The sequence below is a fragment of the Fukomys damarensis genome, unplaced genomic scaffold (assembly GCF_012274545.1).
Source record: "Fukomys damarensis isolate Sample0158 unplaced genomic scaffold, DMR_v1.0_HiC HiC_scaffold_37, whole genome shotgun sequence".
Lineage (NCBI taxonomy): Eukaryota > Metazoa > Chordata > Mammalia > Rodentia > Bathyergidae > Fukomys > Fukomys damarensis.
In genome coordinates, this window is record NW_022900949.1 from 40773406 (window position 1) to 40784578 (window position 11173).

At 55.8% G+C, this 11173-nt stretch overlaps 1 protein-coding gene across 1 annotated transcript in view; it reads right to left on the reverse strand.

Annotated features, from left to right (window-relative positions):
- The window catches only part of Celsr3 (cadherin EGF LAG seven-pass G-type receptor 3), a gene marked incomplete at its 5' end in the record, with an annotated part of 26103 nt that overhangs the window by 8290 nt on the left and 6640 nt on the right, over nt 1-11173 (reverse strand). The window contains 25 exon segments of the mRNA XM_033759677.1: nt 260-372; nt 569-743; nt 979-1185; nt 1271-1397; nt 1605-1772; nt 2319-2490; nt 2788-2943; nt 3179-3374; nt 3632-3841; nt 4029-4123; nt 5175-5189; nt 5405-5506; nt 5867-6050; nt 6346-6466; nt 6544-6685; nt 6807-6978; nt 7334-7450; nt 7974-8159; nt 8682-8851; nt 8942-9067; nt 9353-9516; nt 10120-10277; nt 10382-10470; nt 10770-10885; nt 11066-11173. The exon segment at nt 11066-11173 is cut by the window's right edge and continues 17 nt beyond it. Of these exon segments, the coding sequence (XP_033615568.1) occupies nt 260-372; nt 569-743; nt 979-1185; nt 1271-1397; nt 1605-1772; nt 2319-2490; nt 2788-2943; nt 3179-3374; nt 3632-3841; nt 4029-4123; nt 5175-5189; nt 5405-5506; nt 5867-6050; nt 6346-6466; nt 6544-6685; nt 6807-6978; nt 7334-7450; nt 7974-8159; nt 8682-8851; nt 8942-9067; nt 9353-9516; nt 10120-10277; nt 10382-10470; nt 10770-10885; nt 11066-11173 (3589 nt within the window).

Genomic DNA, 11173 nt, shown 5'->3' on the forward strand with positions numbered 1-11173 from the left:
GAGAAGCTTGGGATCAACAGAATAGTCAGAGCCAGGGAACCAGAGGGACACAGACAGGGAGGCAGGGCGAGTGGCTTCATCTCTGACCCATCCCCCTATCTCCATGCCAGCTGAGCAGCAAGGGTTCACTCTGAGCAGACAACAGAGGTGAAGGGGGCTCAGCAAACCTGTGGACCCTCAGCCGATCTCCACCACGCTTGCAAGTTTTTCTCTTCCCCAACAGGAAGTAAATGGGTAACACCACATGCCAACCACTCACCACTATCACAAGGACAACGGGGCTGGCAAAACTCCAGATGAGGGGATCATGAATGGAGATCCAGCAGAAGTCAGGGTTCCCATATCCCTCGGGGTCCAGGCCCACAGCAAGGCCTTAGGGGATAAAGGGGCTGTGTCCTAGAGCTGCCGAGCCACATGCATGGGGAGGAGCTGGGGATGAAGGTGAGCAGGCTCCTCCCAAGTAGATGGCGTGGGAGGCCAAGGGTGGGGACACAGTCAGGAATCAGACTGTGGGGTGGACGGAGGCTGGGGGTCAAGGCCCTAAATGGGCAAGTGGACAGGGCCTCACCCAGCAGCACAGCAGGGACGCCCCAGCCCAGGGCATGGTAGAAGCGCATGGCACCACGGTCCACATTGCGTGGCTCAACCTGTATGCGGTAGAGGTGCAGGCCTTGCACCAGGAGCCATGCAAAGGTGCTGAGGAAGAAGTAGTGCAGGAGGATGGCGACCACAGTGCACACCAGCTAAAGGCAGGGTAGTGGAGCATCAGGACCTCTCCGCCCTCACCCTACCTCTGACCCCGTGCCAAGCAACTGCTTCCCACCTCTGACCCCTAAACCACAGCTTCTTACTCCAGCATCCTGCCCCAAACCCCTACCCCAATCTGAGCATCCCAACCTTTGGCCCTGAGCTTTGGCCTCAGGCCTTCCCAGGCCTGGTGTGGTCATCGGGACAGATGGCTTGGCCCTGACCCTGTACCTGGTTGTGGGTCCTATGGATCCCCAGTAGGAAGAGCAGCTCTGCCACCCCCATGGAAGCTGCCACATTGGCATGGATCCCACGCACGTTGGATTTGAGGCTGCGCAGGCTCAGGAGGACCGCCGCAGTCAGCACCAGGGCAGCTACAGACACTGCCATGACCACATGGGTGAACACGGCCAGCAGCTCCAGGTCACCCTCCAGCCGCTGTGTAGACAGGATGATCACTGATATGTTGGGCAGAACCTTCCTGCCCCTTCAACCTCACATATTCCTTGAGACACAGACATACCTCACGGGGGGAGGCATCCATAAGGACCCCGAAAGTCCCCGTCCGGCTACAGCGACACCGAGCATGGGACCCATTCCTGTGCACCAGCTCACAGTCCCGTGCTGTCCACATCCCATGCTGGTCCTCCCTGCAGCCACAGGACAGTTAGCCCCACCTTCCCATAGGGGAATAGGAGATGGCAGGAGGGGTGAAGGGAGCCTGGCTCTGGGAAGCAGTATTTCTCATGGGTTTAGATGCACAGCAGCACAGGCAGGGGTCTTGGGCAAGTGGGGACTGTCATTCGGCTTCCCAGAGGCTATCAGGGGACAAAGGACTTTGGGACATGAGTCCTTACGGGCCAGGTGGGTCCCACTGCACGCAGATGGCCTTGCTCCGATTTGTCGTCTGTAGCAGGTGGAACTCAAGGCTGATCGGGGACTCCAGGACACCCCTTAGGAAGTTGTGTCCATGAAACACAGCCACGCTAACCACCGGGGAGTTCATGACAGGGTTCTGGGGAAGCCTGAGGAGACACCCATCTGGGTTTGGATGCTGCTGGCCTCCCCAATATCTGACTGCCCACCTTACCCTGTCTTCATATCACTTGCCACTGCCGACCCAGGGGCCTGGGTGCTCCCAGAGCGGGTGCTGTTTCTGAGAATGCCTCTGCTGATGCCAAGAGGTGGAGCACCCCTGCCCAGACTGGGGTCTGAGTCCTGAACAGCTCAACAATCTGTCACTGCTGATCTCGAACTTTCCTTTCCTGCTCCCATCTGACATGCATCAAACACTCAATCTTCCTATCAGCCAGTTGGCCTGTCTGTATCTGGCTCAGGTACCCCGCTGTTTAATGGCCCACCTATGGCTACATAGCTGTCCACCGGCACCTCAGCTACTCTGTACAGCTTTAGAAAACATTCTCTTAGAATCTGGCTTACACAGTATTCCCTGGAGCTGTGCACAACAGTACCTTGTATTTTTGAGAACCTGATCATCTGCCCACCAAAAATGGAAGTGCTGGCTGGGCAGAAGCTCAGAAGAAGCCCAAGAGTGAGAGGCCTGGGAGTACCTGGCACCCCGGCGCTCAGCCTGGAACTGGGCAGGGAGAAGGCTCCCCAAGGTTCGGTACACGAGAAGAATGACAATGGAGACTGAAGACTCAGGCTGCGGCTCTGGGGGCGCTGGTGGAGGGACTGCACTTGAGGAAGTAGAGTTTTCCATGCTTCTGCCTGTAGGCAGAACTGCCAGGGACGGGAAGGAGCACTGTCAGGGTGACCTCTGACCCTGAGCACCCACAAACCCCTCTCTGAACGCAAGCCAGCATCAAGCTTCTCTTAAGAGCTGGAGAAGCGGGGGAGAAGGGGCCCAGGAAGGGGCAACTCAGACTTTGGAAAAACCCTCTCCTTGCCAAGGAGAGGATCTGGCAAGGTAAAGGTTTGCCAAGGTGTGAGGGGAGAATTGGCAAGAGGGTGATGGTATCTGGCTTGAGAGGGACGGAAAGACAGGGCTTGGCCCAGAGGTCACTCAAAGGCTCTCACCTTCAGATGGGGACGGCCATGGAGACTGGGAAGGCAGCAGAACATGAGTATGAGGATCCCAGGCATCCTGGCCCCGAAAAAGGTTGCTGTGGTAGCGAGGATAGCGATGGGTCACCCGGGTGGAGCTGGGGTGCTCCATGCGGTCAATACTGAGCACTGTTCAGGAGAAAGAAGGTGACATACATCAAGGACCCTCTCCCTAAACTGCTAGTCCCATCCCCAGCTACTCCCATCCTGCACCCGACCTTTCACTATCCTCACTACCAGTGCAGTGCCCATCCCACAAAGCACTGTGGGCAGTAGCACAGCATCCCACATCAACAGCTTCTGTCCCCTGGATTTCCAGGTCCTCCCGCAGCCCCTACCCTGCCCCGCCACACCCACCACGCACTGATATTGGGTGACACCAGCCCCACAGGGTTCAGGTATGTGAGCTCCATATTTCTTGCAAGTGTAGCCGCATATTCTTCCAGATGTCGCACCAGCCCTGCGCTTCCTGGGGAGTCCTCAGGGGCCCGCTGCCCAAGCGCTGCCCACAAGTCTCCTGTCTCTGGAGCAAGCAGTGCAGAGCCAGCCCATAGCAGATTCTGGGAGGATGGAGATGGAGTCTGGCTCAGCCCAGTGAGGAACATGGAAAGGGGCAGGGCAGGCATGAGGGGTTGACCAGGTGTTCTGAGGGGCCCCAACCAGAAGGATGGAAGGGATAGAGAAGCCATGGGAAAAGGAAAAGCCCAGGACTGTAGTTGGGAGGGATCTAAGCTGAGCTTCCAGGGCTGGACACAGGATCAGAGGCATAGGGCTGGGAGTCAGGGCCAGGGACTTGGGAACATAGGCACAGCCCCACCTCATTGAAATGGGCATCTTGTGTGGCTGTCAGTCCAAAGCCCTGCTGATGGTTCTCAAAGGCCAATAGGTAGGCCAGCAAGCGGGCAGTGACTCGAACATCTTGACTGAAGTAGTGGTCAGTGTGGCCAGTCACCTCCCGCAGCTGCTGGGCCAGCTTCTTGGCCTCCACAGTATCTAGTGCAGTCTTGTTCTGCTCTAGGCCATCCAGCTTCCAGGACAAGGATGGAAATGGTTACATATAGCCCCAAGGGAGAAAGACTTAGCCAGGTTAAAGGGCAATCAAGAAAAGCCCAGGAAGTCAAGGGCTAGGTATGCTATTTAGGGCCCGCCACAGGTGTTGGGATGCTGAGGCCAGGGAAGATCTTGGGTACAGGGCAAGGTATGGGCAGTCTCACCAGCAGACTGAGCTCTCGAAAGACAGGGGAGGTACAGTTGAAGAGGTCAGGTTCCAGCCAACCCTGGTCCTCGTCACAGAGTCGCACAGCAGCACCTGGGAGCAGGCAGCCCCTGGTCAGGCCTGGAGCCTAGATACTTCTGTGGATGGGTGACCACAGCACCCTCTCCTACCCCAGGGGAAGCCCAAGGCAGAGGCCAGATGGAGACATCCACGGCTAGACACCTGGATGTGGTGGCCTGAGCCCAGTTGGGCCTATGATCCATTCTCACAAGCACATAAAAGAGAATCCAAGGAAAGGCAGCAAGTACACACATGTACACACACACTCATGTCACACATGCCAATGCTCACAGCTACACACACAGATGCGTGGCCACACAATGCCATCTCATCCACACAAAGACACACTGCCTGACAAGGTCTTCTATGAGTACTATGTGACCTGAGTAAGAGAAGGGTTGGTTCTCACATAAGTTTTAAGTGCCCCAAATGTTACTTAAGTGTCATTGTTTGCCCCTTTCTGTGGAGCTGAGGCAGAAGTTGAATGAGAACTGACTTGGCTTTAAAGGAGCTTGTGGCCACCAACAAAAGGGACCCTAACTTAAATAGAGAACCCTGTCCCTTCAAGATGGACTCACAGACACATGCACAGGCACAGAAAGACACACACATGAGCATGCATACATGGGCAATCTCCAGCAGCCACTGCAAAGACTTCAGGCAGCAGGGAGAGTTCTGAAGGGCTCATTAAGCAGCAGGGTGAGCTGAGGAGTCCTTGGGCAGAGGGAAGGGGGCCTTTGTGACCTCAGTCAGTAGGAAGAGGCCTTCAGGAAACTCAGAAGGTAGGGGAAATCCTGCAGGAATCTCAGGAATTAGGGTCAGACCTGCAAGTCTCTTAGGAAATGTGGAGGGACCTGCATGGGCATTGGGGGGTAACTCTGAGGACCTCAGGTCTCTGGAAAGGACCACTGGGGTCCTCAGAAAGCACAAGGGGGCCTTCAGAGACTTTAGGCAGTGGGGAGTCAATTTTAGAGACCTCAGGCAGTGGGGAGGGGTCTGCAGGGACCTTAAGAAACAGGAGGGATCTGCAAAAGCTCTGGCAGTGGGAGGGGGCAGCGCACCTGAGCAAACACGTACCCCTTACCTGCACCCCGCAATCCTGCCCAGAAGCCAAGAGAAACAGATGGAGGCTTAATGAGGGTATAGGGAGATATGGAGAGACCCAGATCCCCTAGGAGATAGTGAGGGGCCCACAAGGACTCCCACTCCCACTTCTTTACAAGTACAAGGCCACCCAACTCCGGGAAAGAGGTGGCTCCAGCAAAGAATAGGCCCATCCCCACCCTCAATGGTGTCCCTTCATCCCATACTCACCTTGGGCCCCCCGGGGACAGGGCACTGTAGCCAAGGCACCAAACTTAGTTTGGGGCCACCATACACCAGATTTCAAGGACTTGGGGCAGGCATCGTAGAGCACTAGAAGTGGGGAGGGGTCACTAAGCCAAGTGAGGGTGACCTCCACTGACCCTCTACCACCCACCATAGGCCAACTGCCCACCACTCCCTTGCTGGCTTCCCAGGAGCTGGCCGTCAGGTTCTGTGATGGTTCAGCAAAGTACTTGGGGTAAACATGGGCTGCCCTGGGTATAACTGATCTCCTCAGGAAAAGCCTCCCAGAGCCCTTCCCCAACCCAGGACCCAAGTATCCCATTCAATGACCCTTTAGCAACAACAGCATTTTTTTTTTTAAAGAAACTGGTGTTTTATTTTCCACCAACCTCACTTCCATTCTAACGAACCAGCTCTTTATGGAGAAGCTGGGTAGAGCTTGCTCACCTCGGCAGCCACTGGCTGTCACCTCTGCAAAGGGACTATCACAGCTGTTGCACTGGCGGCCAAGAGCTCCTGGGCGGCAGGGACACTGCCCACTGTGGGGTGCACATGAGCGCGAGGTGGAGCCCATGGGGTAGCAGTCACAGGGGAGGCATGAATCACTGCCCCGTGGTCGGTAGTGGAACTCCTGTTCAAGGATGGGTCAGGGGCCTGAAGTCAGAGGTCAAGGCTTAAAGTAGGGGTCTCAGGTGAAGGTTTTGGGAGCAAGTGGAATCAAGAGAAAGGGGTAAAGAGAACAGGGCTCAAAAGCCAGAAAGAAGACTGACTGGCCTCAAATACAGAGAAGTGTTTAGGGCCAAGGATGAGAGAGGACAACTGGGTCACAGGACACAGATGAGAGGTTAGAGCCCACGTCAGATGGCAGAGGTCAGCAGGCCAGCAAGAGTCAGGGTTAAGAGGTCAGGAATCAGGGTCAGGCAAACCTTGCAGTGACACTGTCCATTTGTCTTATTGCAGTTGGGGTCAAAGCCCTTGTGAACATCACAGTTGCAGGGGCCACAGGTTGGGCTCCCCCACCAGCCTCGGGGACACTGCTGGTCCATCCTGAACATGATATGTCATCTCAGTAACCCTCCCCACCCTAGCAAGTCTCACCATCACCTCAGCCTCCAGCTTCTTACCTGTGCTCACAGTGGTGCCCAAAATAACCACCCAAACAGTCACAGGTATAGCCATGGGGGACTCCTGGCAGGTGCCGACATGACCCCTGGTTCTGACAGGGGTTCAAGAGACAGGCATCCACGCAGCCGGGGCCATAGTAACCTGCAGGATGGGTTGGGAAGCTCAGAACACAGGGAAAGCGGGCACCTATGCCTGTTCTAGGCCCTCCAGGCCAGGCCCGTCTCTGACCCAGATCACCCTTCCCAATCCTCTTGAGGCCCACCTGGTTGGCAGGTGCAGGTAAAGGTCTGCCACAGGTCTTGGCAGTTAGCATGGGGTGGGCAGGGCCCAGAAGCACAGGCATTGGTCACAAAACAACCAGGCTCCACGTTCACTCGGTGGCTAGGGGGAAGCAGGGCTGGGGACCCCAAGGGTGCTGAGCCAAGCCACACACCCTGTGGACACAGCCAGCAAGGGGTGAGTCCCAGCCTCAAGCCCTGTATATCTGATGATCCCTGACATGCAGTTTCCCCTAAGCCTCCCAAAGGCCTAGGCCACCCAAATATTCCCAATTCAGTTCCCAAAGGACCTAATTGTGCTGTCTCTGGTAGAGATCCCTAATGACCCTTGATAGCCTATACTGCACTCTCACCTTCAACACCACAGCAAGCTCAATCTGTTTCTGATTCACTGGGTCATTGTACTCCCCTCCAACCCCACCTGAATGCTGCCTTTCAGGTCCCTAGGAGGCCCTGACATCTGTCCACTGACTCCAATGTCCCGATATCCTGTTTCCATGCAGACCCCTACCTGGATACAGCCAACCAAACCCTGAGGAGCCTCCTCCTTACTGCTGGGTGGCAGGCCTCCCACATGGAGGTGCTTTACCTGCAGGCCGTGCAGCTCAGTCCCCACTGCCATGGTGTCCTGGAAGAAGGGCAGTCAGCACTGAGGGAGGGGGTGCCTAATAGACCCTGCCATACCCCAGAGTCAGCACTGGCCTTCTTTAGCCCTGCATGAGCATGCTTTGTGCCTCTGTATCAGAGGGCTGGCAATGAGCTTCCCCAAGTATGGGGAACCTGCTAAGGCAGGGGGATGCATAACAGAAAAGCCCCTCCCTCCTAGACCTAGAGCAGACCTTGAAAATCCATGATTTTGACCTGGGCTGCCTAGGTTTGGGGCGGAGACCAGAAGGGGCTTTCAGGAGTCAGGCAAAGTACTGACTACTGAAGAACCTTCAGACCAGGCCAGAAATCTAGTATGAAGAAGGCCTGCCAGGAACCAAACTGACTGGTAGGGTGGGCTCAGAGCAGAGATATGAGGAGAGAGTTTGGGAGAACATCAGATGTGGTACAGCAGAGTGGAGAGGAGCAGGACCAGAGGTGGGGTCAAATAAGGTAAGTCCAGTGGGAAGGCTGAGAACACATTGTGCTCGGGTCAGAGCTCAGACCTGGAAAAGGCTGAAGTCCAGTGACACCATGAAGACATGATGGCCTCGCCGGCCACCTGGTTCCTCCTGCAACTCCAGCCGTAGATCATGCCACCGGCCATCACTGACAGTCACCTGGTCCAGCAGGAGGTGGGCAGCATGGATGGAGCCCCTGGTTATTGTCAATGACAGCAACCCTTGATCTAGCTGTGGGGAGAAATGTATAGCCCTGGGGTTAGAGCCTCAAACTTGGCTGAGGCTAGGAGATGAGATCAGAGGGCTCAGGTCAAACAGTGGAGTCAAGGTTATATCTGGCATATAGAGCTCTGTGCCAAGGCATACCATGTTGCTGATACATGTCAGGGGGCAAAGGACAGAACCAGGGATCATGGATTGGTGCAGACAGCATAAGAGAGAATTTTGCTTGTGCTCTGCACCTGCAGAGGATGTCACAGTAGGGAAAGAGTAAAAGTCTAGGGTCTATTGTGGTCAAGACACCTGACAGAGGGCCGGGAATGTAGCTCAGTGGTGCCATGCCTGCCTGGCAAGTGCAAGGTCTTGAGTTCAGTCCTCAGTACTAGAATAAACAAAAACAAAGCAAACAAACAAACAAAAAACACCCGGCAGAGGAACATGCTGTGTGACCAGACCTGAACCTATAGGAAGGTTGCTGGTGGCATCAGATTGGGAGCTGAGGGTACCAGGAGGGATCAGAAGAACAGAACACACCTGGCAGAGGAGTGTGCTGTGTGGCCCAACCTGCACTTGCATCAGGACCCCCTGCATCGCCCTTGTCCGAAATGCCAGCCCCAGGTACCATGGCACAGACACAGCCATGTCACTGCCAAAGTCCCAGCTCAGTGTACTGTTGCCACGGAAGTGGTAGGGATCGGCCATGGCTGAGAGGATAAGAGAAGCAGGGTTATAAATCCCACCCAAGGAACAGACCTTACGCTATGAGTCCCTCCTGTCCCATGCTGCCTACTCACTGAGCCGACAGTCTTTGCCGCCAAAGCCCACAGGGCAGTCACAGCTGAAGCCGCCCCAGTGCTCTGAGCAGAAGCCATTGTTCTTACAGGGGCCAGAGTCACAAAAGTGCAGCTTGGCCTGGCAGCCTGGGAAAGGAAGGCAGATGGAATAGATGCAAATGTGACAAGGGATGTGGGGCATGAATGCTGGTCAGGATTTTTCAAGTCCAGAGGAACTGAAAGCTGACAGGACCTCAATCTCATGTTGTCTTGGGGAACGGGTTGGTAGGAGTAAGGCCTTAAAAGCTGCATGGCACTTGCCATCAAAAGAATAGGTTAAGGTAAGATACGGAGCCACCCCATGCAGCCCTCCACCTCCTCCTTATGATGGGGACAGGGCCATAGTAGGGCAAGTGGAAATTTCAAGCCTACCTGCTAGGGTGCCATTGTTTGCAACAAAGGCTGCCATGTCCACTCGGCGGCCATCGATGTGCAGATCTCGCATACAGCCGATGAAGTCCTTGTGGGATACAGGGAAGTTCTCGGGGAGGTTGGGGACACCTCCCAGAAGGAGAGGGCCCGTCAGGTCTAGGGACCTGCGGGTCAGAGGCCTGGGTCATTGGTGGGACTGGGGCCAAAGTAGGGTTGCTCCTGGGGGCCACAAGAAGTAGGAAGTAGGATTCAGAGGGAAAGGTGATTAGAGGGAAGGATAGGCCAGGCTGGGGAAGAAGTTAGAGCCTTACTTCAGTGTGAGGGTACAAAGGAGATCATGATGGGCAGGTGGTCAGGGAAAGGAGGGGGAGCTGGTGTCAAGAACTCTGCAGGAACAAGGCATTTGGGTAGTTGGGGTAGGGGATGGAGAAGTGGGGTTGGAAGGTGGGATGGCAGGATCAGAGCTCCGGGGGCTGAGCATATTAACAGGGATGGTGGCAATGTGTGGCATCAGACAGTTGGGTGGGGAAACAGAGATTTTGAAGGACTGAGTCCCTGGGGTGTATGTGCAGAAGCAGGAGTTCAGGGTAGAATATATAACTGGGGCTAGGGTGAGCAGGCCTGCAAGGCCTTTAAGGGAAGAGAGCAATCTGGCAGTTTGGGGAAAGAATGAGGAGTTTGCCATTTGGGGTGAGGATGGGCTATGTGTAGGGTGGGTGTAGGCTCTGGTAGGAGAGGACATGGGGGTCAGAGGGTGGGGGCCTCACTTCTTGGAGCTTGTTTGCACACCAGCAGCTGCGCATGAGTAGTTGCCAATCTCAGCACCAAACTGCAGAGCCACAGCCACATTGCAGTCATCCACGCTCAATACAGCCACCTTGTCCTTGGAGGGGCCCTGAGCACCCCCTAGGGCATCTGTCCGGGGCTGAAGACCCAGACACACCAGTCAGCAATGTCCCTAGGGTAGCCCTGAATATCACAATTTAGAATCCCAGCTCTCCCCTACACTGCATCAGGGGTGGCACGTACCTTGTTGTAGTATCTCAGATGCACTGTATGCCACTGCCCGTCACTCAGGCCCCCTGGAACTGTAGGGCTGACCACTGTGTTGGACTCGCCTGTGGGGCACATGCATGTGGAGTGTTGTATAGAGCTGCTTAGCCACCCTAGCCCTCCAATGACCATCCTGTAGGCATCAGATCAGTATACCCCCTGATGACCACACTGGCTGCACTAGAGTACCCCTGCCCAGACTGGAGACACACACACTTGGAGAGACAGACCTTCCCGCAGGGCAAGGCTGTGCAGCTGGGTCCTCCTGCTGTCTGTTGGGCACAGTGGTGTGTGCTCAGGGAGGCAGACTGCCCCATGCACACTGCGCCCAGGCCCTGTCACAGACATCCTCGGGGGCACCCACCAGTGGAATACATGAGTCGCACTTGGCCAGCCACGAGCTCCAGGGCCAGAAAGTCATGTTTCTCATTCAGGCGCCCATTGTAGAAAAGTAGCCCGCTGGGCTGCACAGTCGCAAACCTGGGTGGAAGGAAGCGGGGTCACCTCCACCGAATCGGGCTTGCTCAAGATGGGGTAGGTGAGGAGGGTAGGAGTCAGTGTGGGGAGAGGACAGGGCAGTGTTCTTTGGGGACCTTGGGATGGGGCAGCAGGGAACCAGATAGGGTCACGGGTCGGGGAGGATGTGGGATGGGCACCTACGAGAGGGACAGCGTGAGGTGGAAGCGCTGCCGAAGGCCCCGGAACATGACGAATGAGCTAGGTGGGAAGGAGCGGGCTGCCACCTCACAGCGCGGGCCCTCGAAGGCA